The sequence below is a fragment of the Rousettus aegyptiacus genome, unplaced genomic scaffold (genome assembly GCF_014176215.1).
Source record: "Rousettus aegyptiacus isolate mRouAeg1 unplaced genomic scaffold, mRouAeg1.p scaffold_m13_p_4, whole genome shotgun sequence".
Taxonomy (NCBI): domain Eukaryota; kingdom Metazoa; phylum Chordata; class Mammalia; order Chiroptera; family Pteropodidae; genus Rousettus; species Rousettus aegyptiacus.
This window is the reverse complement of record NW_023416307.1, coordinates 133141893-133166891: the sequence shown is the minus strand read 5'-3', so window position 1 is coordinate 133166891 and position 24999 is coordinate 133141893. Positions and strand designations below refer to the sequence as shown.

General features: G+C 39.5%; 1 protein-coding gene and 1 long non-coding RNA gene across 3 annotated transcripts in view; both read left to right on the top strand.

The window, feature by feature from the left end:
• The window catches only part of RFTN1 (raftlin, lipid raft linker 1), a 186575-nt gene that overhangs the window by 61555 nt on the left and 100021 nt on the right, over window positions 1–24999 (top strand). For both annotated transcript variants that reach the window (XM_016140221.2, XM_016140222.2), the window contains exon 3: window positions 13812–13998. In XM_016140221.2, the coding sequence (XP_015995707.2) occupies window positions 13812–13998 (187 nt within the window). The remainder of the gene's footprint in view (window positions 1–13811; window positions 13999–24999) is intronic.
• LOC118601756 lies at window positions 17554–21425 on the top strand. Its single transcript, XR_004950567.1, has 2 exons — window positions 17554–20619; window positions 20959–21425. It is a non-coding gene; the product is annotated as an uncharacterized LOC118601756 (long non-coding RNA).

Sequence of the window (24999 nt, the reverse complement as noted above, 5' to 3'; positions counted from 1 at the left end):
CTCAGGTCCCCAATGTGCCTGCCTTCCCTCTCTAAGTTTGCCACTGCTGTGTGCCTGGGTACAGCCAGACACTGTATATGTTCAGCCTCACTTTTCTTTGTAGTAGCTGAGGACAAATTTTTAGGGCCTTTTTTTTTTTTTTTTTTTAAATGTTATGCCTGAAATGCTCCCAGGTAGAGCTGCAGGCGAGGTAGGCCTGACATAGGAGGGGAATTTAGAATATGGGTCCTTGTCGTTAATAGTTAATAGAGGAATTTAGGAAATGTGGGTGAGGAGGGAAAGTACAGAGGCTGAAATTATCCCTGGGTTTTTGCCTCTTTTATAGAAATATTTTTTTTCTTTGCACATTTAACTTCATAAATTTGGGATGGATTCAAGACAGTCATGGAGCATGTCAGGGAAGAGGTGACATATTCCTGTCACATCTCCTGCCTGATGCTTTCTTCTTTACCATGCCCTCACCATCGGCCTTTTCCTGGTGTTCTGTGTGCTAAAGGCCCTAAAGGCCCTTACATGATTCTGCCCCTGTTTTTCAATTACGTCATTTATTCTTTTGTTCCTTTTGGAATGTGGCTTATGTACCTCACTGGGGTCTTCTTCTGTTCTCCTCATGGTACCATTTTATAGAACTGTCTCTTAAGGCTTCTCCAGGCCAATCGCAGATGGGGCCTCACCCCCTTCCTCCTCATACTCCATTCTCTAAGTATTACAAAAGTCTGGTGCAAATCACGGTGGTAGTGACCCCTCAACGTGCCTTTTGCCTCACTTATTTTTCTGCATCCTGATGTTCTAGACCCATTTTGGGTTCACATGCAGAAGTGAAGAGTTACACCAGCATTTAAAAGAGGGTCACAGGAAAAAATATGTTGGCCCGTGGATAAAGCTGAGAAATTAAAGTCATATGTGAAAATTAAAGAATATTGATGTAGAGCTGGAGTGGTTTCAGACATAAGGATCAACTTATGGACATAAAGGTCTGTGTGCTTGGTAACAAGTTGGGAGGTGATTAGGGTTATTAATAATAATTACATTGGCAATAATGATTTTAGCAGCTCCCATATATAGAAGAGTATGGGTTCCAGGCCCCAGCTTAGTGCTTTATATGCGTTATCTCACTTAATCTTCATGCCAGCCCAATGAGGTAGACGTGACTTTTATCCGACATAGACAAAATTGAGGCCCATAAGGGCTCATAATTCACCCAAAGTTCTACAGCTAGTAATGGGCGGCAGAGATTTGAACCCAGGTAATCTTACTCCAGAGCCAGACCCTTGGCCAGTACACCCCCATCTCTCTTGCCTTAGCCATATTTAATGCATCGCTAGCTTTCTACCGTATAATTCAATTCCAGATTTCTCTTCTCTATTTGCCTCATAGGATCTACATTATTTAAATGAAGACAGACTGCACTGCAATTATAACAAAGCAATAATAATGGTCACTTCTCACTAATATATGGGAATTCGGAATATCGTGAAGCCCCCATCCCACCCCCAAAGAAACCAGGCAAGGAAGCATGGGAAAGGAGACAGCTTTGTTAAGTCAAAACATTAAGACGGCACAGATGCATTTATTAAGTGCGTGAGGGAGAATTTGCATTTCTGGAATGTAACATAAATCATCCGGAAAATCAGTACAAAGGCACTTCCAGGGACTCAACAAAACAGACTGGAGGGTCCGCTGTCTATTGGTATTTCTGACCTGAGTAATCTCAGCCAGGGTGCCGGCTGGCTTCTTGCCTCCAGCAGTGATTTCCAGTTTGGCCAGAGCAGTGCCAAGATTCTCAGCTTGAGATTCCCTGTGTGGGGTGGGAGGTGCAATTCAGGATGGTATTTGGACCTGCCAACAGAGTAGGGGCAGAAAAAGGCTGTGAACCCACTTGCTTCAGAGAGGTAAACGTTTTAGAAGGTGGTGTGATCACTGGAGAGTCTGTAAGAGCAAGCATTTAAGAGTCTCAGGGACCCAAACATCAAACATGAAAGCAGTAAGAAGTTTTGCCTTTTCTCCTTCAATTTGGAATAATGACAGGGAGTAAAAAGAAAGATTTAATATGCTTGAGAAAAGGTTATTTATTTGATCCCATACTAAATACTCTGGCAACTTTTTCCCAGTCCTCAGTGTTACAGTTTTATTTTGGGAAAATAAGTGACCTTACTCATAGCTGTAACTAAAGGATGCTTAGTAAGGAATTAACTTGGCACTTTAATAAAGGTAGAGAAGGGTCATGTTTTTCTTTTGAACTGAAATAAAATTAAAATAAATAAATTTAAAACAAAACATTCTAGAACAGATCTGCCCAATAGAAATATAATGTGAGCTATGGGTATAATTTAGAACTTTCTACTAGCCACGTTAAAAACTAAAATAGGTAAATTAATTTAACGATGCATTACTTAATCCAATATGCTCAAAATATTTCAATGAGTAATCAATAAAAAATTCTTATCGAGCTTTTTACATTCTTTATTTTCATACAAAGTCTTTGAAATCTTGTGTGTATTTCATACTTTCATCATTTCTCAATTCACACTAGCCATATTTCAGGAAATAAACACAAGAGGGAAGGAGGAAATGTTAAAAAAAAAAAAAAAACTAAAAATGCCTTTTAAGCACATAGATGCCTATCAGACCCTCATGGGCAATCTCAAAGGCCACACTTCCTGATGGTTTATATCAAAAAATTCTCACTGGCCAACTCATGAAAGTCCTTTCTTCTCCCTGTTTAAAATCCATCTTTCTCTCCTTGTGCCAACTGTTGTTCATAGATAACATTTTTCTGAGTGTAAATATATTTTTTACCACATTTTTTCAGTTTTTGTTATTCTGAAGAACATCCCTTGGCCATTTCCTCTCACCTAATTATTTTACTCGATCTCATTCTCAAGCTTTTCTTCTCTTTCACTAGAATACAGGAGAAGGCAGATGAGAGGGACATACAAGCATGCATAGACCCTACAGACCACTACGGGTGCCTTTTTCTAGCGGGAACCAAAACGCCTCTTAAAATCGGCCTCCAGAGACCTCATAGACTACCTTCCCCCCATCTCTTAGATGGGAAAAAAATAAATCAGTGAGTGCTGATGACAATTTTGCATGCAAATTGGTTAGCGGAGCCCGGAGCTGCTCAACTTGTGTGTACGATTTTCTATTTCCATGCACCAATTTGAGAGTTTGCGCATGAAAGCAATAATTGTTCATGCAAAGCTGAAAACGCAGGTGTGGAAGCCTTTTTTAGAGCACGAGAACTGTCTGGCCCTGTTCTCATTTGAGTTTTGTTGAATCTTTTGTGATGTCATACGCATCAGAATATTATTTATTAAAATGCATTTATAATATGTGGAACTTTCTGTAAGCCTTATGAATGGCTTATGTGACTGTGTCACTGAATACATGGTGTGTCTCCACTACAGCTAGGAAAGGGAGAATCCTCCGGGTGTAGTGCTTTTGAACCAACAAGTGGGCTTCCTTTGTGGGTCGAAGTCGTGCTAAGCCCTGAAAGAGTAGAATTTATTCTGTCATAAGCTCTTGAAACTAGTCGTGCACATGGTGAATTTTAATGCTTTCTAACAGTTTCCAAGGTGCATTATTTTATATTATTATGTTCTGAAATTAAAAAAAAATATATTTTCCTAAGTAAAGACTTTATTGGTATAATCTAAAACTGCTATAGAGTTGGGACCCTTATGATAATAACTCAGAATAAAAACAAAGAGTAATGTTCTCTTGTGTCCTGTGTAAATGCCAGACTGAAGTAGGCTCATGCCCTTGGGGCACCAATACTTTTTGGGAAATTTCTTTTTTTTGCTGTTTTATGCTGGTCGGGGGTAAGATTACAGCCACTTCCTGTATACCACCATGATCTTTGTCCTGTCATTTGGCCATCTCCAGTTTTTTCCACTGGCAGATTTTCACATTTGCTCACTATGATAACTTTTAGCAGCTTCCTTTTCTTCTTACTACTCTTCTATCTCATGCCAGAGGGGCAGAGGAAGGAAAAATGTTGAAATGGGGGTGAGGTGCCCTTTCTTCTTGGGTAGCTGAGGTGAAAGGTTGAGTGGGAAGTGTGACTGACACTGTTGGTTAAAAGGTTTCCTGGAAACAGATGGTAGTAATGGTTACGATAGTGTAAAAGTACTTAATGTCATTGAATTGTACACTTAAAAATGGTTAAAATGGTAAATTTTATGTCATGTATATTTTACTATCATTAAAAAAGAAAGATTTCCAAGTTCCCTCTGAGTTTTACACTAGCCGATGATTTTCCGCCAGTTATGGTTCTCTCCTCCTGGTCTTGGGGCTAATCTACTACTTTGGGCCCCAGAGAGTGTTAACTAGCCCCCAGAGTAGCTGCAGGTGGCAGTTTGCATTGGGCTTTCTTTGATGGAAAAAATGCTGGTGCCATCATGCCATGGGCCATGGCCATGTCAGTGGAGAATTTCTTCCATTAACAATGATTGTGATGAGCCTTCTCCTTGCACTGTGGGTTGGTCATCTTGTTGGTGAATGAACCCGGCATGGGTTCTGGCCTGGTAGAACTTATTTCTTGGGAAAGATAGAGGGGAAAAAGGTAAATGAATAATTCGTACAATGAAAAATTTTGATAGATGCTATGAGACAAATACTTGGTAAGTAATGATGTAGAGTAGTGTTGTCCAATGGACATATACCATGAGCCACATATATAAGTCCAAATTTTCTAGTATCCACATTCAAAACAGGTCAACAGAGACAGGTAAAATTAGTTTTAATAACATATTGCATTTAATCCTAATATATTTAAAATATTGTCATTTCAGTGTGTTATCAATATTTTAAAAAGCCTTCGTATTTAGATACTTCACATCCTTTTTTTCATGCTATCTTCGAAATCTGTTATATATTCACAGTTATGGCACATTCAGGTCAGACTAGCCACATTGGAGTGCTGAATATTTTCAGTGCTGCTTACTTTGATACAGTCTTGAGACTTTATCGTAGAAATCCATATAGGGTCCCATTTACATTCTAAATAGTTTCATTTCCATATTGTTTGTACATATTCATTAGCGGCTGGTCTTTGATGCAATCAGTTTATTGTACTACTCTCGAAATCAACAGAGAACTGCCAGAGTGTCAGCTATCGTGTTATCACGCTCAATGAGGACAATGACAGAGAATATTGATAACTGGCTCCCCTTCTGACTCACGCTAAGTTCTTCTTGGATTTAGTATGGATGAGTTTGATTAGAAATGCCGAATGCTTAGTGATTTTTTTGTGTCTTCTCTATAAAAAATAATTTTAAGTGGGTGAAGTATTTTATTAATACTCTGGGTTCAGTTTCTAGCCAGTTGCTTTTAATATTTGAGTACCCTACAGTGAAATCTAAGCAACGCAGTGCCCAGTGTTTCTTGAAAGGCTTTCTTGATAAATCTTAGCCTGTGTATTCTCTGACAAAATGGACTGGTGAGATGAGCAATAATGCCATCTTTGGGGTTTGATTGGTGGATATAATCAATAGGAATTATTCAGGCACTCTCTTTACAAATACCTAGACAGTGATTTCTTGACAATACAATATCATATGTGTGTGTTATTCAGTGACTACGTGAGACCCTTTGAAATGATAAGTAAACCAATAACAACTTGACTCTCTCCTCCCCTGCCCGTGTATGTGTGTGTGCGTGCACACACGCGCGCTCTCTCTCTCTCTCTCTCTCTCTCTCTCTCTCTGTCTCTGCCATAGCAGTCTAATAGTCTGATGCTTAACAATCATGTGTGGCCTGGTGCCCTGCATCTTAAGAACTCAGTTGATGAGGCACTGTTGCTTTTTCAATTACTCCCTGATTGACCTATAGAATCGTAGGTTTAAGTAAGCTCAAAGAAGTGCTTTTAGTCTTACTGAGATTTTCCTCCTTAAGTTTATCTATGATTTAGTTAAAATGTTAAGAACGGTGTTTTTTCAAAGCAGGTAGGTGGTTGCCAGGGCCAGCGGGGAGAGGGAATGGGCAATAACTGCTAATGGGTGTGGGTGTGGGCTTTCCTTTGGGAGTGATGAAAATGTTGTAGAACTACATAGAGGTGATGGTTACGACAACATTATAAATGTACTAAATGCCACCGAATCGTTCACTTTAAAATGATTGATTTTATGTTATGTAAATTTCACTCCAATTAAAAAAATTAAAAAGAATAAATAGTATTTCAATGGAGTGGTCTCCTAAGCCTGGATATGTATTTTTTTTCTTTTAAGTTTCAGACACATAAATTTATTTGATAAAAAGATGACAGAAATCTGAATTTGAAAAGCTCTGAAATGGAAGCTATATTCCACAGATTTAGAAATGACACAGAAGACACGAGCTGCAAATGTTCTTTAAAAGACTGAATTCCTATTCCTTACCTATGTGGTGAAAAACCCCACATTGAAAAACCGTTGAGTTTAGTGTTTTTCTAAATTGGACCTACAGCAAAGCCCAGGCAGATTGAGTGATAGAAATAGCGGCCTTCAAAAAACTTAAAAAAAAAAAAAAAAAAAAAAAACCTTCTGGTTGAACAATGTCATTATCAGCTCTACCTGTGAGGGAAATTACCCAGGGGAGAAGTTGTCTCTCTCTTGTGTTGCACTTCTTGGTATTGACAGATCCATGAGTGGATGCAATTAGAAAAACAAAGTCGGACTTTGAATAATTAGGCTAAAGTCACAAATGATTGCCGAGCACAAGGGCAGAAGCTGCCGTGGGTCAGCATCTCGTTGCCTGCTGCCCTGAGTTGGGTGCCGTGTGCTGCTGCCCTATGCAGCAGTTTCTTTCTTGTGTTGGAAGCTGTTACTTCCCCAATAATACAGCTTAAAGTAACAAATGTGTCGCTCTGGCTCTTCTGCAGATGTCTGAAGGGCTTTGTTTCCAGGGAATTAAATAGGGTTGTAGAATGTTTTTGCTAAACAAAACATTGTCATAGCAAGAACAAAATCTACTTTATCCCAGGAGGGTTAATAAATGTGTGGTTTTGTGGTTTAGGTTTTTTCCCCTCTGTTTTCATTTCTTTCTTTTCCTTTTTCTGTTTTTTTCCCCCCCTCCAGGAATAGTGGTTTATTTATATGAAGTTAGTTTCTCAAAGAAAAATAAAACACTTATTTCAAAAGATCTTTGGACTCTCATGCCATCTAAACTAAAATACCTTTCCAGCAGACCTTATATATTTTGATTTTCAAAAGCCTTATTAATTGAGGAGGGGAAAATAAGATCTCTGAGGGATTCAAAATGTAATTATGTGGTACTAAACCCTTTGTTCATCTTGACACCGGTATAAGAAAGGGAGGAATTAGGAAGCAGAGGCTGGTGTCAAACACCAACAAATGAATCCTTGAAGACTTTGATGTAAATTGTGATGATGTGGTAATAAATAGGTTGCAAGCTCTTCAGTACATGACCGATGCGCACACCTCATCTTGACCATGCTAAGGTCAGGGATGGGAAGGGTGTGAGGTATCCATCCCTCCATATTTGTCAAATGCCCCATCCAGACTCTACAACCTATCAAGTGTTGGCTTTGGGCCACATGAGGTTGAAAATAAAATTGAAATTACTTACCACATTTAAAGATTAGAAAAGTTTCTATTAGGATCAAGATTTCTGAATCCTTAAAGGTAGGAATTAGAAGTTCTGGCACCATCAAACCCATGTGCCCATTGGCAGTAGGACAAGATGCCACCCCTTTGGTGAGGTGGGGCTTTAATGTTCATTGTTATTCCCCTGGCTGTGTGTCTCTCTTACTTTATCCATCTGAATCCTGGCGGATCTCGGTTCCTGGCCTTGAGACCTGCACCAGGCTCTCTATCAGGTCACGAGGTGAGATGACCCCCTGCCCAGGCTGCTAGGAAAAGCCAGCTGGAGAACTGGACTTTGCACAGCAGTAGGGCAAAGTCCCTGTGTGAGATGAAGACATGGCTCCCTGAGTGGGCGAACAGGGGTGCCCCACCCTGGACCGTGGACCTGCTGACTGATCACTGCAGACAGACTATGGAACATGACAGATCGGAAAGTAGACAAAAAAGTGTGATCTTCAAATGGACATTGGGCCCTAACAGTGGCATTTTCTCAGACTGGTCAGCATGACCTCATCAGTGTCCCTCATCTTCAGAGTATGAAGAATTATTATTAGAAACTTTAACTTATGACGAGGTGACTTATGTGGTTCGGTCCTGGAGTACGGTCCTATTAAAAACCCAGAAAGCCAAAGCAACTTCAAATAACTCACATTTTTCTTGCAGCTCTCTGCTAGGAAGACAGAAACCTAGAGACACCTCTGTCCCTACCCTGCAGACACCTCTAGACTAGAGCTGCCCTGGAAAGCTCCCCGCACTTCCAGAAGAGAGTCAGAGCAGGCAGAACCCCTTCTAGCGCCTGGGACAGGCAGAAGGCTGGCCCCTCGGACAGCAGCGATTCCATCCTGCCATAATGGCAGCAGATTATTTTCCTGTCTCTCTTTCCATCTTTCCGTCCGTTCACATATCTGTGTCTGTTCCTTATTCCCATTTTGGCTCTGGTCACACTGAAAACTTTGACACTTTCAGGTCACACTGAAAACTTTTTACTTAGAAACTGGTACCTTAGCGTCCCAATTGAAATAGATAATAAAATCTTTGCCTTTTAAAGTTGGAAGCTCCTTTCAGAATAGCCTATCCAGGGTCTTAATTCTATAAATGAGGGACCCAAGAGACGGGGTGGGAATTATATGACTTGCTCAAGGTCACATAGTTTGTAAATGAAATCAGGCAAAAATTACAAAAAAAAACAAAATAATAGAGAGGTTACTCTGATGGGTGGGGTGAGAAATGGACTGAGAGGCTACAACTGGTATGTTCATCTAAACAGATAAGTCATTCCTTCATTTATTTTTTTAGTAATAATACTGGGGTGTTGGTCACTTAAGAACTAGGTTTCTTTAAAGGTTATCATTCAGATAGAAACATGAAATTAAGAGTTTTAATCATATTTAAAATAGTCTGTTGTTTTTTATCACCAAAAGATTGTTGAGATTCATTTTTGTCTTTTCACCATGAAGCCAAACTTACTCTGACAGCATATGCACCAAAAATTAAAGCCATAAAATTGCTGAGTTTTGACAGGAGCTAATTCACGGTTAGATTTGAAGATAAAAATTTTAAACATATTATGTTTTATTCAGAAAGCACTTAACTATAAATGGTTGATTGACTAATATTTATAGTGCACTGATTTGGGACGTGGAGGTTAAGGGGTGTGGGTGGGACCGGGGAAGGATTTTATGGCCCCAGCACAAGTTTCTCACCACCATCCGAAGCTGACCGATCTTCGTGGCCAGCTCCCCGTTCACCACAGCCAGCACCCCTGAGCATGATAGTTTTCGGTTTTCTCAATGACACACCCATCATCCTACCCCATTTGATTCTCGCAACCACTCCATGAAGGGAGACATGCTGATGTTATTATCTCCATTGTACAGGAGGAAACTGAGTGTTCACACGCCCAGGATTAATGCTAGTGAGGAATGGAGCAAATACTAGAGCACCAAGTTTTCTCAACACATCGACTGATTTTATTTTTTTTATTATATTGTGATGTAGGAGGAAACCAAAAATAAATTATCAAAATCTGAGTAAAGCTTTTAGCAGTAAGAGTTTGAAATATTTGAAACACAAAATTTTGAGCTGTAGGGACTGGCTGAGTTTGAAGTCTCATATTTGATGACTCAGAGATGCTCTTTATATATGATTTTATCAAGGAAGACAGGATCTAAGTGCTTTGATCGATATCATGAAATTACCCTCCTGAAAGGCCTACACCCCTACCAAAAGTCATCTATGCCACGTGTATTACTCTTTCGGTTCAGTTGCTTTGTAACCTCTTGACAGCAAAGAAAACCTGCCTCCGGTTCCCTGGGCACAACCTACATGCAGACTGGCTCCTGTCATTCGCAGGGCCTAGGACGACGCTGCAAGGGGAGCTGTTGGGGGCCTGGCCAGCACTGGGATGAGGCGAGTGAGGCAACATTTTTTAAAAAGACGTGGTCAGTAACAGTGCTGTGCTAAATTGTATTGGAGCTTGAGACAAAAAAAGAAAAATCAATAATACTGATCCTGTCTTTATTAAAATTATCGATCTTTTGTTCATTATGGACTTCGCATTTCTTTTCACTTTTTATAATGTTGCGTTACATATTTATCTTGGTTACTGAGTTTTTGGTGCCCCTGAAATTTTGCACCTGTGGCAAGCATCACCTCGCTCACCTCACCCTAGTCTCTGTCCTGTCTTGGGCCCAGGGGTGTGTGCATATGAAACACCATCCACCTTTGACACAGACTTAGGGAGAAGCCTGCACAGGCTCTCACAGTGGGCCCAGGGGCTGTCAGGTCAGGGAACCGCAGGGTCGTGGCAGTGTGATGTGGGATGCAGGTCACGCATGGGCGCATGCCCATAGATTCCCAGGTTCCTTGCTCATGGAGAGGACAGTGGTTGGAGGAGGGCCAAAATGAAACCCTCTGGAGAGTGGTTTGCAGCCACAGAATCTCCTCGGGGACTTGCAAGGACATATACCCATCCCTCAGATTCTGATTTAGTAGGTCTGGGGAGGTACTCACGTCTCCATTTATTTTCTTTCTTTTTCTTTCTTTCTTTCTTTCTTTCTTTCTTTCTTTCTTTCTTTCTTTCTTTCTTTCCTTCCTTCCTTCCTTCCTTCCTTCCTTCCTTCCTTCCTTCCTTCCTTCCTTCCTTCTTTCTTTCTTTCTTTCTTTCTTTCTTTCTATTTTCTTCTTTATTTTTTTAGCTTTTTGTATTTTTTTTAAATTAACTAATTAATTTTTTATGGTGCCATTGGTTAACGAAATCCAATAAGTTTCATCTGTACACTTTAAGGCATATATATGTGTACACTGTATGTGTCCATTTCTAATGAGTTCCCTGGTGCTGCTGCTGCTGGACCCACAAGCACACATGGAGGACACCTACTCTAAAGCATGAGGTCCCCTTTACCTGGGGGGTTTCTGTGCATGGGAATGTAGCGGGGCTCAGCATTCCTTAACAGACTTACCTTTAGGTTTTTGTCTAGCAGCACACAGCATGCATCCTTCAAGGGGAAGAGTACAGACTTTTCTGCTTTCCTGGCCAGTCTCGTCTTTGTCCTTGTTATTGATGGAGGTCTCTCCAGGATGCCAGACACTTGCTTTAGAGTGAATCATTGCTATAGATTTTTTTCCCCATAAATTTCTTGCATGATGTATGGAAATGAGAGCTACAGTATCTGATGTTAAGTAGTATTCTTAAGTACCTCTAGATTTTGTTTTTAAGTTTGTGTTTTAAAATAACACATTACTTTTTAAATACATAAAGAAACTTTTAAATAATATTATTTTTTAAATATAAAGAAGAAAATGAAAATTAAAGTGTTCCATAAACCCTCCACCCATATGATCCCTGTTGATGGTAAAAATACTAAAAGTACAAAATAATGTAAAAACCACCTTTCCATCCTTCCCTCTCTATTTCAGTCCCTCTCTCCAATATTGATGTTTTTGTGATTTTTTTCCAGAAAATTATTTTTATGCATGTCTATCTTCCTAATGTTTTATGCAAGAGTATTATATGATAAACACTGAAATACTTTGCCTCTTAGTAATGTATTTTGGACACATTTCCATCAGCACATAACAGATTTACCTTCATCTCCTTAAATAGTTCAAAGGATTCATCATCAGGGTTTCCCAGTGTTAAGCCAGCCCTCCAATTAAGAATTCTTTGGTTCCAGGTTTTTGCTATGTAAACAACCCTGTCTGAACATCTTCGTTTACATATCTTGAAAAACGTTTATGAGTCCAGTCATATGTGTAATACTCATTAATGGGGTTGTTGGACAAAGGATGTGTGTACTTTTAGATTTGAAGGCCAATGCTACATTGCCTATCAACTGTGATGAGCATGCCTGTTTCCCCAATATTCTCACCCATGATGGATATCATACAAGTGAAAAGAAAAAAATTATATTACTCAAATAGCAATAAAATATAAAATAGGAATAAACTTGATAAGTTTGTAATATCTCTGTGAAGAAAACTTTCATATGCACCTGAGGGACCCCAAAGAAGTCTTGAATAAGTGAAACTTATGCCACATTCTTGGATGGAAACTTATAACCTGATGAAAATATTCATTCTCCCTCAGTTAAGCTATAATTTGAATTTGATCCAATACAAATATCAAGAAGAATTTTTTGGAGGCTTACTTGATGAGCTGATTTTAAAGGCCATTTGAAAAAACAAGAGTAGAAAGGAATATTCAGAAAATAGACAGGAAGATAAGATTCAGGAAACATAATATGAAACTAAAATTGTTAAATTACATTAATGGATCACAGTCATAAACGTAAATATATTCAGGAATATAATATATGAATGATAAAGGTGGCATCTCAAACCAACGAAGAAAAATGGATAAACCTTGGAGGGGAAATGTTTAATTCATATTGCATAAATTCCAAATGGATCAAGGATCTACATGCAAAAATTGAAATATATACTACAAGAAATCATGGGAGAATTAGTTTATAATTCCAGAGCTCTCTGCAATGACATAAGACTCAGAAGCCATTGAAGACAATTTGATAAATTCAACTTCATTAAAAAAATTCTGCAGATTAGTCAGGGATTGTACAGTAATGATGGAAGGTAAATTCATGCTAGTCTGTGGAGGAAATTTGGCCATATCTGAAAGTATTACAGCGCAGTTATTTATCTTCAGCCCCAAAAATCTACACCTAAGAATTTATTTTTTAGTTATGCTATTTGTGCACACACGTGAAACCATATAAGAGCGATATGTTTCATTACAGTATTATTTGTAAAAGCAAAAGTTTGAGTAATCTATGGTACATCACACAATGGAACACTGCATTTGTAAAAAAAAAAAAAAGCTCTGTGTACTACTATTGAATGGTCGCTTAAGAAAAGTGTGCTGGTAATTGATAACAATTTATTAAAAGTCAGATGCATTTGTGTAAAAAGGGAGAGAGACATACAGACTTATTTACTTGTGTATGAATTAAGCAATTATTAATCTATATATAAGAATGGGTAATATTGATTGCCTCTGGGGTAAAAGACTGAGAGAAAGCGGGTAGGGCTTGGATGTAGACTTTTCACTGTGTCTATGCTTGTACCTCTTGGATTTTGAATCTTGTCTCTTCTTGAAAATTTTTTTAATCTACATTTTAAAATAATTCAGTACGTGAAAAATATTTGTTTTGCATGCACAGTTCTAATATTGTTAATTCGGGTGTCTTTTTAAATATTGATTGGCTTTATTTTTTTTAGGTAATTGCCTATTCATATACTTTGCTTCTTTTTTTTCTTTTTTGTTTGTTTGAAGAGATTTCTTTGCAAATCAAGAAAATTACTCTTTTGTCATAAACATCACAGAAACATTGTTCCAGTTTATCTTTTGAGTTTGTTTATGCTACTTTTTGCCACCTGGAAATTTTATATTTGCACAATTGTCTCTTCCTCCTTCTTTCCTTTCTTTTGTATTTTTCGAGGGGGTGGAAATGACTTTTCCAGTGTGATCTCTGATCCACAGCCAATAATCTCTATAGATTTAAAGTATGCAATTATTAATGCCTTTCAGTGAGTTGGAAAATAGCCAGGTGCTTATAAGTTCTTTGAAGATAGCAGTTAAGATGGGAAAAAACTCACTTTTAGCAAGAGGTAACTTAGAGGTCCTGGGTAAGGGGAAAGAAACTTGGATCAGGTAGGGCAGTCATTTTGGGTGGGTCTCTGATGAGCTTCTCCTCTCTCCACTCACAGCTGAGCTCCCGCAGTCCTCAGCGGTGAGGCTGGCCTCCCTGCGAGACCTGCCCGCCCAGCTCCTGGAGCTGTACCAGCAGGGCTTCTCGCTGGCGGCCCTGCACCCTTTCGTGCAGCCAACCCACGAGCAGGAGAAGACACCCCTTGAGCACATCTTCAGGGCCATCCTGATCAAGAAAACTGAAAGGTAAGGCCTCTGAGGGTGGATGGTTAGCATCATGAGGTGGCTAATGTATGTTCACAGAGCCTCTGCCCTCTGACAGGTAAGGCAAAACATTAGACAACAAGAGATAAGTTACATAGTGCCCTGTGACTGTCCAAGCCCAACTGCAGAAGAGTTTCATTTTATATCCTTTCTCTCCTTTAATTTATTAAACTTAGCTAGGAAAATATTTCCTCTGAATAGATGTACTTCCAGAATGATGCAACTAGTTAAAGTATAATACTATAATCTAAAAAGCATAGCTAGAAAACACACCAAGTTTTTAAAAGCTATCTACAAACTTAATGTCTTTCCCCAAACTCTAGAAATACTTTACCATTTGAGCCCACCATAAGTTCTGTCAATCACTTGGAAGACAAAACAAAACCCCCTTGAATCAAGTGCTGTAATTGATTTGGTCTTGATTTTTTTCAAGGCTTTGAGGATGTTTTTCAGTAGGGCTTGCCCAATTGAATGCTTAAGCTTATGTTTTTAGTGGGTCTAATTAGGAAAAGAGAGATGGAGGTTGGTTTCTCAAAAGGAACAATAAATATTAATTTTAAATAATTTTTTTAAACAATGAAGATGGGATAGAAAACACAGTATGCTTTCGCTGCTTTTGTAAAAATAAATATTGAAATAAAGTCTGGCAGAGGAAATCAGATCTGTCTTTTATCCAGCTATCATGGGAGAAATGACAACATGGGCCACATATTAAAAAGAGTTAAAGTACAGAGTGACTACTTCTTTTTCTGTCTTTTTAGAAGTTGCTTTGCCTGGTGGACAGACTTTGGGCTAGTGAGCTCAGGAGGGACAGCTGGGAGGCAGGAGGCTGTGACTAAGATGGGCTCCTCATTCTGGAAAGCAGATTTCTTCATTTCTTCATGGCTGATTGAGCTCCAGGGCTCTTGGGTCCAGGTCAACATGCATTAGAATTTGAAGTGAAAGGCGGCATGCACCTTTGCTAATGTCCGGAATTACCATGGTATTTGTAGAGTGAAACTATTTTTAACATCTGCCTCTTTAGCATATTGGTTTCTTTATGTCTATTGGCTGTGGATCAATACCTGAGTCAATCACAAGGGGAAATTGTTCTGGGAGCCTTAGTGGTTTCAGTTTTCACGGCCACATGAGACCGTAGGTCACATTTATTGAGTGTTCACTGTGTGCCAGGCTTTATGAGTATCATTTCATTCTCATAATCAGCCTATGAAGTAGATTCCATTTTTATTTCCATTTTAAAGGTAAAGAAGCTGAGGTCCAGATGTTGAGTTATTTGTCAAGGCCGCACAGAGTCGCGGCAAGCAGATCTCTGACTTGATCCCTAACTACATCTCCACCCTGGTGTGAAGCACCTGCTGTGCTTCTGTACCCATGATTCTGTGGGCAATCCCATCACGCACAAAAGTTGAGGAGGGTATCTTAGATTTTTAGATAACTCCTCCATTTTACTACTCAGTGATCTTGAAATCAATCAGAATTTCAGAAAGAGAAATAAAACTGATGTACCATGTGCCTTCCAGGTTACATAAGGCATTCGCTGGGCTCCAGTATTTCTGTCCCTGCGGTTACTCCATTGGCCTTGATATTTAGATAGGAGAAGTTCACTTTGGTCAGGCCACAGAAGTATATTTTAGTGTAATTCCACTATAGGAGGTCATGTTAGCACAAGACTTACCATGAAGTCAGCACATTAGAAATGAATTTGAGTCTTAAGTGTATAGATTTCTTTTTTTTTTTTTCTTGCTATGGACTAGCTCTTCTCAAGTCTTCTATGAGTCTCCTAGAATAGTGTCCAAGTGCAGAATCCATTTCGGCAGCTCTAGGGTGGGCCCTGTGACCCTGCATTTCCAACATTTGTCCAGATGATGCCCATGCCGCTGGTCCATGGACCACACTTGGAGTAGCAAGGGCATGAAGGCCCCAAGTAATTCTTATCTGGATTCGTGCCTGACACTCACAAACACTATGAGGGATTATCACGTCACTGCCAGAGAGAATTTTGATCCCCTGGAAAGGTGATAAAGAACATAGGGCACCTGGTGAAGAGGGCCTGTGTTCTAGGCTACACTTGGCTACTAGTAAGTGGTGTAGGGTGGGGCACTTCAATAGATTTTTCTAGCACTAAAGGATTTTCAAGGTCTAAACCAACTCTAAATTATCTGACTAGATGAGGTGACTGAAAAAAATCCTTTTCAGGAGTAAGAACAACCGCTTTTGTTGGCTAGTCCATTAAATCCGGACATGAAGCTGGAGTTTTCATTAGGGCAGGCCATAAGCTAATGAGTTTACTTTGTAGAAAAGAAAAATGGATCATGCTGTTAAGAAATGAGACACTGGTATACAGGAGAGTTGTCAAAAAAGAGAAGATGGCATTCTCCTTGGGTTTGGGTTCACTCTAGTCCAGAGTGCCTGGACTACCTGCCTGCCTGGATGACTTTAATGAAGGCTCTAGCTCCTTGATAAACAAATAATAGAGAAAGAAATCCCATGCATAACTTTGTGCTGCATCTTTGATACTGACCCACCTTTTTAATTTTTTAAAATAAAATTGCAAATGGCAATTCTCCATTCTCATGGCAAGTATGACCAAAGGAGTTTACTCCACTTCCATTTCCCCTTAGCATTGGGTGGGAGGAGTGGTAAGCAGTCATTATACGATGTAATTTTACTTTATTTTTTTAATTTAAACATTATTTTATTATTATTTTCAAGTATACAGCACATTGGTTAGACATTTATATAGTTCGTAAAACTAATTGCTCTTGCTCTCCTCTGGTCCTCCACCTAGCTATTACATTAATGCTAACCGCATTCCCTATGCCGTGCTCCCCATCCCCGTGACCATCTATCAGCTACTAATTTGTACTTCTCTAACCCTTCATTCTATTTTCCCAGCCCCCCCAACCTCCCTCCCCTCTGGCTACCACCAGATTGTCCTCTATATTTGTGAATCTGTTTTTGATTAGTTCTTTTTGTTCCTTAGATTCCTCATATAAGTGAAATCCTATGGTATTTGTCTTTCTCTGTCTGATTTATTTCGCTCAGCTTAATAACCTCTAGGTCCATTCATGTCATTGCAAATGGTAGGATTTCATTTTTTAATGGCTGAGTAATATTCCATTGTATATATGAACCATAACTTCTTTATCTAATTGTCTGTTGATGGGCATTTAGGTTGCTTCTGTATCTTGGCTATTGTAAATTGTGCTGCTATGAACATAAGGGTATATAGATTTTTACAAATTATTGCTTTTCTTTGGATAAACACACAGAAGTACAATTGCTGGGTCAAAAGGTATATCCATTTTTAATTTTTTAAGAAACCTCCAGACTGTTTTCCATAGTGGCTATCCCAATTTGCATTTCCACCAGCAGTGTATGAGAGTTCCCTTTTCTCCACATCCTTGCCAACATTTGTCGTCCTTTGATTTATTGATGATAGCCATTCTGACAGGTGTCAGGTGATATCGCATTGTGGTTTTAATTTGCATTTCTCTGATGATGTTTGATCTTGAGCATCTTTTCATATGTCTATTGGCCATTTGTATTTTCTCTTTGGAAAAATATCTATTTAGGTCTTCTGCCCATTTTTTAATTGGATCATTTTGTTGTTGTTGAGTTGTATGAATGCTTGATATTTTTGGATACTAACCTCTTATCAGATGTATCATAAGTGAATATCTTCTTCCATTCAGTCTGTTCATCTGTTGTCTTTTTATTTTATCGATGGTTTCCTTTACTGTACAAAACCTTTTTAGTTTGATGTAGTCCCATTTATTTATTTTTTCTTTTGTTTCCCTTGCCCAAAGAGATATGTCCGAATGTAATTTTAAAGTACAGACATATTCTCTTCTAGTAAATGCAATAACCATGTGTTTTTGCATCATGAGGGGAAAAAAACCCCACACTATAGAAAATAAACAAACGAAAAAAACACAACAGAAGCCTTCTTTTGTCAGGGGAGAGTTTAAGTAGTAAAAACTAAACAAAAGAAATCTTATGTAATTAATATTTAATACAGATAGTTAAGATGATATTTTTCACAAAGTCTACCAAAGTGTTGACAGCTATCGATGCTATTAAATGAAATAATTTCACTCTCCAAGAGGAAATAACTGGTATTTTATATTTTCTAAGTAGACCTCATTGAAAGAGCTGTAGATAAACGTTCTAGATTACTATCAGTCCAGATCAACTTCATTAGCAAAAATCACCATAGGATGACTACTTGAAACTTGGATATCTACTTTAATGTGTTTGAAAGATGAACATAAGTTTTTAGTAAGTAACCAGACTTCAGGGTCTGCAGCAAGACCAGGAAAAGGAACAGAACCATACAAGCTTACATTCATTCATTTGCAAACACTTATTAAGCTTATGTCCTTTGCAAGATACATGCTAGGAGCTGTACTTGGTGGGAAGTTAGAGGGTGCAGGTGCAAGGGTCACCTAGGCATGGAGTCTGCTTTCCTGATACCTACGGGTTAACTGAGAAAATAAGATGTTCACCTCGTGCAAAGGGAGTTTGGAAAAAAGAGAAGTCACCTTCTGCTATAAAGGAAACCAAGGAAATGTTTTTTGGGGGGGAAGGAGCTTTTAATGTGGGCGTGATTTCTTCTGGAGAAACATAGGAGAAATGCACATGAGGTGGGAGGAGTTTGTCTCATAATACAGTGTTTTCTAGTGGCATGTGGGTAATTCGAGAGCATCATTTACAGTCTAACTGGATTATTAATGAGTCATTCCCAAAGCTTGGTGCAGTAACATTCCTCTGATCTCTCTCTCACTTTGACAAACTTCACTTAAATCCATGAAAAATTACCTGATCTTTTCTTTTGGAAATTCTAATAACTGCCATTTCATTTTAAGATGGCAGGCCAAATCACATATCTGACTATAAATTGTTCGTAATCCTGAGTGTGTTGAATTTAAAGTCAGTTACTTTGAAAACTGACTCAAGAATGAATAGCCAAATGAGATACTTAGTGAAAGAGGGTTTGTACTTCCTTCTCGCTACTCTTTCTTTGGAACATATAGTGATTTTTACAGACAATATAGTTAGTTGCATTCACTCTGAATTCTAAATACAGTTAACTTGTCCTTCATTTTTGGGGGGCAGTTTTCCTAAGGAGCGAGTTGTCAAAGACCTCCAAACTTGATGGCTAAGTGGAGTCAATTATTAAAATGTCACTTCTGAAGTTTCATGAGTGTGGGTTTAATTCTAGGTTGGATCTAGGGCTGTAGACTAAGTACAAAAATGCATTGTGCCATTCCATTTTTCAGCTATTGAATTGTCATTCATGCAAAGAGCTAGTTCAGGGTATCAGTGATGTGTTCTTCGTCACTAATGGGTTGAAGCCATTTGGGTCCAGGTTCCCTGGAATGATGCCTTATATGGTGCAAGGGACCAGGACACTCATCAGGTGCCTTTGGGCCTAGGGGCAGGGGGCAGGGGGCAGGTCACACAGAGGAACTGCAGGTAATGCACGGGTAGAATTCTGAAGCCCTGGGTGAGAGGTGGAAAATGCATATAATTAAAACTGCCCTTGAACATCTCTTTAATTGCTCATGAAATGTAACACTGTAGCATCTCTCTACCTGACTGATGCATGTTTTCATTCAAGACTACATCGAATTGGTGTTTCCAATAGTGAGACTCATGGGGAAGTAAGTTGATTTATAGCGGGTGTTCATTATAATCACACCTAGGGTGCTGAGATGCTTTCACCTAGAGAGGTGTGTGTGGGAGCTGAGATTGAGGAAACAGGATCTCCACGCCTCCTGTCTCACATCCATTCTGGGGCACATCTGCCTGCTGAGTAGAATAACTGGCACCGTTTTAAGTGGTAAACGTTCTTTCCTTTCAGTTAGATTTTTCTAAGATAAACATGTGTGATGTAGCTTCACTATACAAAGATGACTTGAAAGAGCTCCCAGCTCTCAAGAAACTTATCTACTAGGGGGAATGTAAAGTATATATGCAAATTATACGAATGTTCAGCTTAATTTGTGGGTCTTGGTTTTCACCTCTCACCTGGAATTTGTTAATGGGAGGTGCTCTCGAGAAGGAGGCTCAAGGCTCCCGTTGGCTAAGGCCTGGAATGATGGGTGGATTTGAATAGGGACACAGATGGTGAGAAGAGTCTCCTAGGCAGTGAGACTGGCCCAGGGGAGTCTGGAGCCTAGAGCCTGGGAAAGTGGGCCACGGATGATGTGGGGAGACTAGGGCATGAGGACCAGAGGGAATCAGGGAGAAGAGGCGTGAGAAGCATGGGGGTCTTTATAAGATGGTCTCTGATGTTGGACTAAGGAGTTTGAAGTCAGAGAAGAAGCAATGCAATATTTTTGTATGGTTTTGTTTTGTTTTGTTTTAGAGGAACAACCATCAGAGGTTTTGCGTTTTCAAAAACTTAAGAGGGGAAGAAAATCGAAGTTGAGAAAACATGGCAATAATTATAGTGGGAGATGATCAGTAACGAAAGTAGTTTGTAGTAAGAAGCGAAAGAGGAGGTAAATGTGAGATGCGTTCAATAAGTGGACATATCGGATTTAATGTTTAGCTGGAGATCGACAGCATGGAGGAAGAGGAAGAATCGAAATATGGGTGAGCTTTGATTCCTAGTGGCTCTGAGGATTAACTAGAAGAGGGAGGGGTTGGGGATGGGGAAGGGGATGTGTCTGGGCGTGGATGATGAGAGGAGGAACATGGGGATAAGGAAAGGGAGGAAGTCATCAAGGGTGCGTCCACCACAAGAGCAGCACAAACTGAGGTCAGTTTGGTTGCATCTTATTTGTGGCAGTTGCTGACATCCCACTGGGAGGTGTCCAGGAGCCGAGAGAGAAGTCTAAACTGGGTGAGGCTATGGTGAGCCCATGAGGACAAGCCCACTTCTTTGTCCCTCGACTGAGCCCAGGCTGCTGTGGTCCTTGTTTTCTGTACCAGATGCCTCCGGTGATGCTCAGAGGAGATGCAGTGGCTTGCCAAGAGGAGAGCTGTGCTAAGCGAGGTGCCCTGTTCCAGACTGACCATATGCTTGGAGTCTGAGAAGTTTTTCCTCTCAGCGCGCACCGGCAAGCTGTGTCTCAAATACTATGAGCAGCACAGATTGCTGCGTGAGTCAGCTCTGGCCACCCAGTGTCAAGCGATGCAGAGAGAGAACTCTTTTGGCTTTTTGCTGCTCTATTTCCAGGAAAGCAAATCTTAGAGAGTGCTCAGCTTTACTCTTTGCCTCCCATCTTGGGTCCAGAAATCTGAAATCCTGAAGACTCTGCCTTTATTCTAAAGCAGAGCTTGTAAACTCATGTGCCTACAGGGACCAGCCTTCTTGAGTGAGGATTCTTGAATATTGGAGAGCCAATGCCTAACTCTGCTCCATTGTTGCCAAGTATTGCCAAATCTTGTACTTTTTTTCAAAAAAAAAAAAAAAGCCAAAAATCTGAATTTTTGAATAGGAAACTTTTCTTTTTTAACTCTAATCTCACTTTATAAAAATAACATTGTGTAGCCCCCAACCCACCCACTGGCTGCCAACTTGCAATCTTAAAGATTTCAGATGCTCTGATGCTTGTTTCGGTGGGGTTAATCATCCACCCTTTGAGCTGCCTACTCTCCCTTTTATACACAACACTCATCATACTTCTCAGATGCTCTCGTTATTGCTTTTTTATATCTGCTTACCTTCCCTCCCTCTTGCTAAATCTTCTTTCATTTTTGGATTCCCGTTACTTAACTTAGAGTGTCAGGAGCTGAGTAGGTATTGCTCAACAGAATTTTCCTGAATTGAGTGGAATAAAATCATGCCCTGAAATATTGCTACCATCCTTCATTAAAGGACCATAAATTCATGGCAAGATGGATCTGTCTTTGGTTTACATATTTACCAGTACCACAAATGCATCCTAAAATGCAGCCACACAGCATGGAACGACGTAGTGAAATGCGCACACGTGCATGTACACACACACACACACACACACACGCATGCACCTGCACACACAGAAGATTCTTTCATTGCGCAAATAACAGTGATTTGCCACAGGTATGTTATTTTTCACTTTTTTTTTTCTTTTTAAAAAACATCCAAAGGATGGCCTTCAAAGAAAAGGAAATCATCGTGGACCTTAAGTGGAGTACAAATGCATTACATTGCCTACTTTATAGCCCACAAGGTAACATGAACATTTTCTTTGGCATTTGAAAAGGGCAAAATTGGGAAAGTACAAAATTATATTGGAACTAAAAAGAAAATCTTTTCAAAAATTATAGTTGAAAGTGTCCTCTTTAAGTGGCCTTGTGTCTCTTTATGTCTAATTTCTACCAATTACTTTGACTCTTGGGAGAGTTATAAGGCTCCTAGAAAAAGGTTTCATAATTAAATGAAATACACAGGGGGTGGTAGCGCCTACCGGGGTGTGCCCTAGAAAATGCTCACACATGAGGCTGTGGTTCAGCCCTAGAGCATGCTGATCGTTGGAATCACACACGGAGAAGAAAACTAACGCTAGGCTTAGCAGTGATTGACATATGTTACCGCCGTGGAGAAACCGGAGCAGCTGGTTTATTCCCAGGGAGCAGAAATCAAGGAAGGTGGATTCAAAGTTCTTTTCTTAAATCAGAGCAGAGAATACAAAAGTGTTGTTTAGCACAAAGGTCGTTATTTTGGCTTTGGATAGAAGAAAGGCCCCCACTCTTTGCTTGCAGCTGCCCCTTGTTGCTGGCATGTTATCAGCCTTCATCAGTTTTCTCAAGCTTCCCCGAGCTATTGGGAGAACTTGATTAGCTCTCTAGGTTCTGCCGTGTTACCCCCCACGGAGCTGTCCAGCATCCCTGAAGGCTACCTCAGTGTATTCCTCCTGTTTTCCCATTTCATGTGAAGTGACACCCCTTTCTGGTGTGTTGAAGTTTCAGGATTCACTGTTAATTATTGTGTTTGCACTTCCCAATCTAATATGCCAGCATAAAGCCACATTCTCTTGAGGGAGAGTTTGTACCGATCCACACCCCTAAGTGGCTTGCCTAGTTATTCATAGTCTCTCCTTCCAGGGCATCAGCTTTTATCCCAGTGGAGAGAATGAGAGAGATGTGCATTGTTTTAGCGAAAGCTCATTTCCCCCATTTCGTAGCTGTCCTTGGTTGCTGTGTCTTTCCCTACATTTTATTACTTATTTAGTTATTTTGTCGCCTCGGAGAGGGAATTAGTAAACTAGTGATTTCCAGTCTTCCTCCGAAGTAGTTTGGAATGGCAGAGGACACTGAGCAGGTACCTAAAACACAGAAGCAAAAGCAGTAAATTTCTTTGAAATTTTCTACTGATCTTAAAACTTATGCAAATACCACAGTAGCATGAAGTGTCTGTATTTGTCTTAAAGTAAAATAAATAAAAGCTCTCTCTCCCTCCTTCTACATGTACACGCAATCTTAAAAAAAAAATCGGACTCTCTAGGAAGATTTATTTCTGTGACATTGCAGGTGGACTAGAGGGACACTTACTATTTTGAGGGCCACATGCACACAATGTAGGTAATTTAGTTGCAAATATTTTTACTAAAGTGTTAGATTTTTGGATTCATATGCCTATCTCATATTAAATTTAGGAACTCAGATGGTCTTTCTTTAAATTTTCCCAGAAAAATCTTTCTTGTCTTTTCTTTGCCAATCAAAGGTAACTTGGATTGTGTGTGCGTTTTCAAGTTGAGAAAGATATAATGGGCATTACCAGTGATGGGTCCTTGAAAAGACTAGTACTAATCGAATTTTACATTTTTAGCTATGAATACAGCAGCAGGTGAGAAATAACTTTCAGATCCATATTAAGTACATTATTAGTGATTTCAATGTCTTGAGATTTTGATATAATGATCATCTCTATTATCTAGCTGTTTTCTGTAATTTTTAAGTGGTCGAAAGATAGAACCATTTTACAAAGAGGTAGATGCTATAAATATGATTTAGTGGAGTACATCATTTCATTCGCCTCTTATTCATCAACCATGAGTTGGAACTGAAAATGGCTACAAAGACTTAAAAACCAAATTACTAACTCATATTCATACAACACCTGAGAGCAATTTTACTTCATTCCTGTATGTGTTAAGCATTGTAATTTATTCTCACTATGTCCTCTCAATGGTTATTTTTGTTGTTAACATTTGTTGAAAACATTATTATGCATCCAGCAGAGGTTTTACACTTATTCTGTTTTGTAGCCAAAAGGCCTATTATCTTCCCTTATACCCTACCTCCTCCCATTTTATATCCTAGGAAAATTAGGTTGAAGAAGTTATTAAGGACTTCTCAGCGAAGTGTAGGGTGAGTAAGTGGGCATGTGTGGTATAGGTATGGGGCTTAAGTTCCATCTTGAGGGTCACTTCTCTTGTGTAGAACATTCTTTTATATGTTTGCAGACACTTCCTAATATAATTTATCATTTACGCTAATAGTCAGAATAGCTGCCATTTATTTATTTCTGTGGTTGGCCACGGTCCTTGCTCATTACTTCATGATATACATTCTTTGCTCCCAAAAACCATGATGAAGAAAATAAGCCTCAGTGGCGACTTATCCAGAGTCACACTTTTGGTGAAAGGAGGAGCTGGTATTCACATGGGTATTTGTCTGCTTCTAACACTGTTCCTTTTTATCTTTTAACCACTGGAGTTAGGATAGGATTTCTCAATCTATATAGTTTCTCAACTGTTCACATTTTGGGCCAGTTAAGTCTTTGTGTAGGAGAATGTTCTGTGCGTTGTCGGATGTATAGCAGCATTCCTGTCTTCTACCCACTAGATTTCAAGCAAACGTCCCCTTCCCACCGCTTCCCCCCCGCAGTTATGACGATCAAAAATGTGTCCAGACATTACCAGATGTCTCCTGATAGGACATACCATCCCTAGTTGTCTCTTGACAGGACATACCATCCCCAGTTGAGTTAGAGTTGGAGTAAGAGGTAGAAGTCTGACTTTATTTTCTTCCAGATTATCTCCT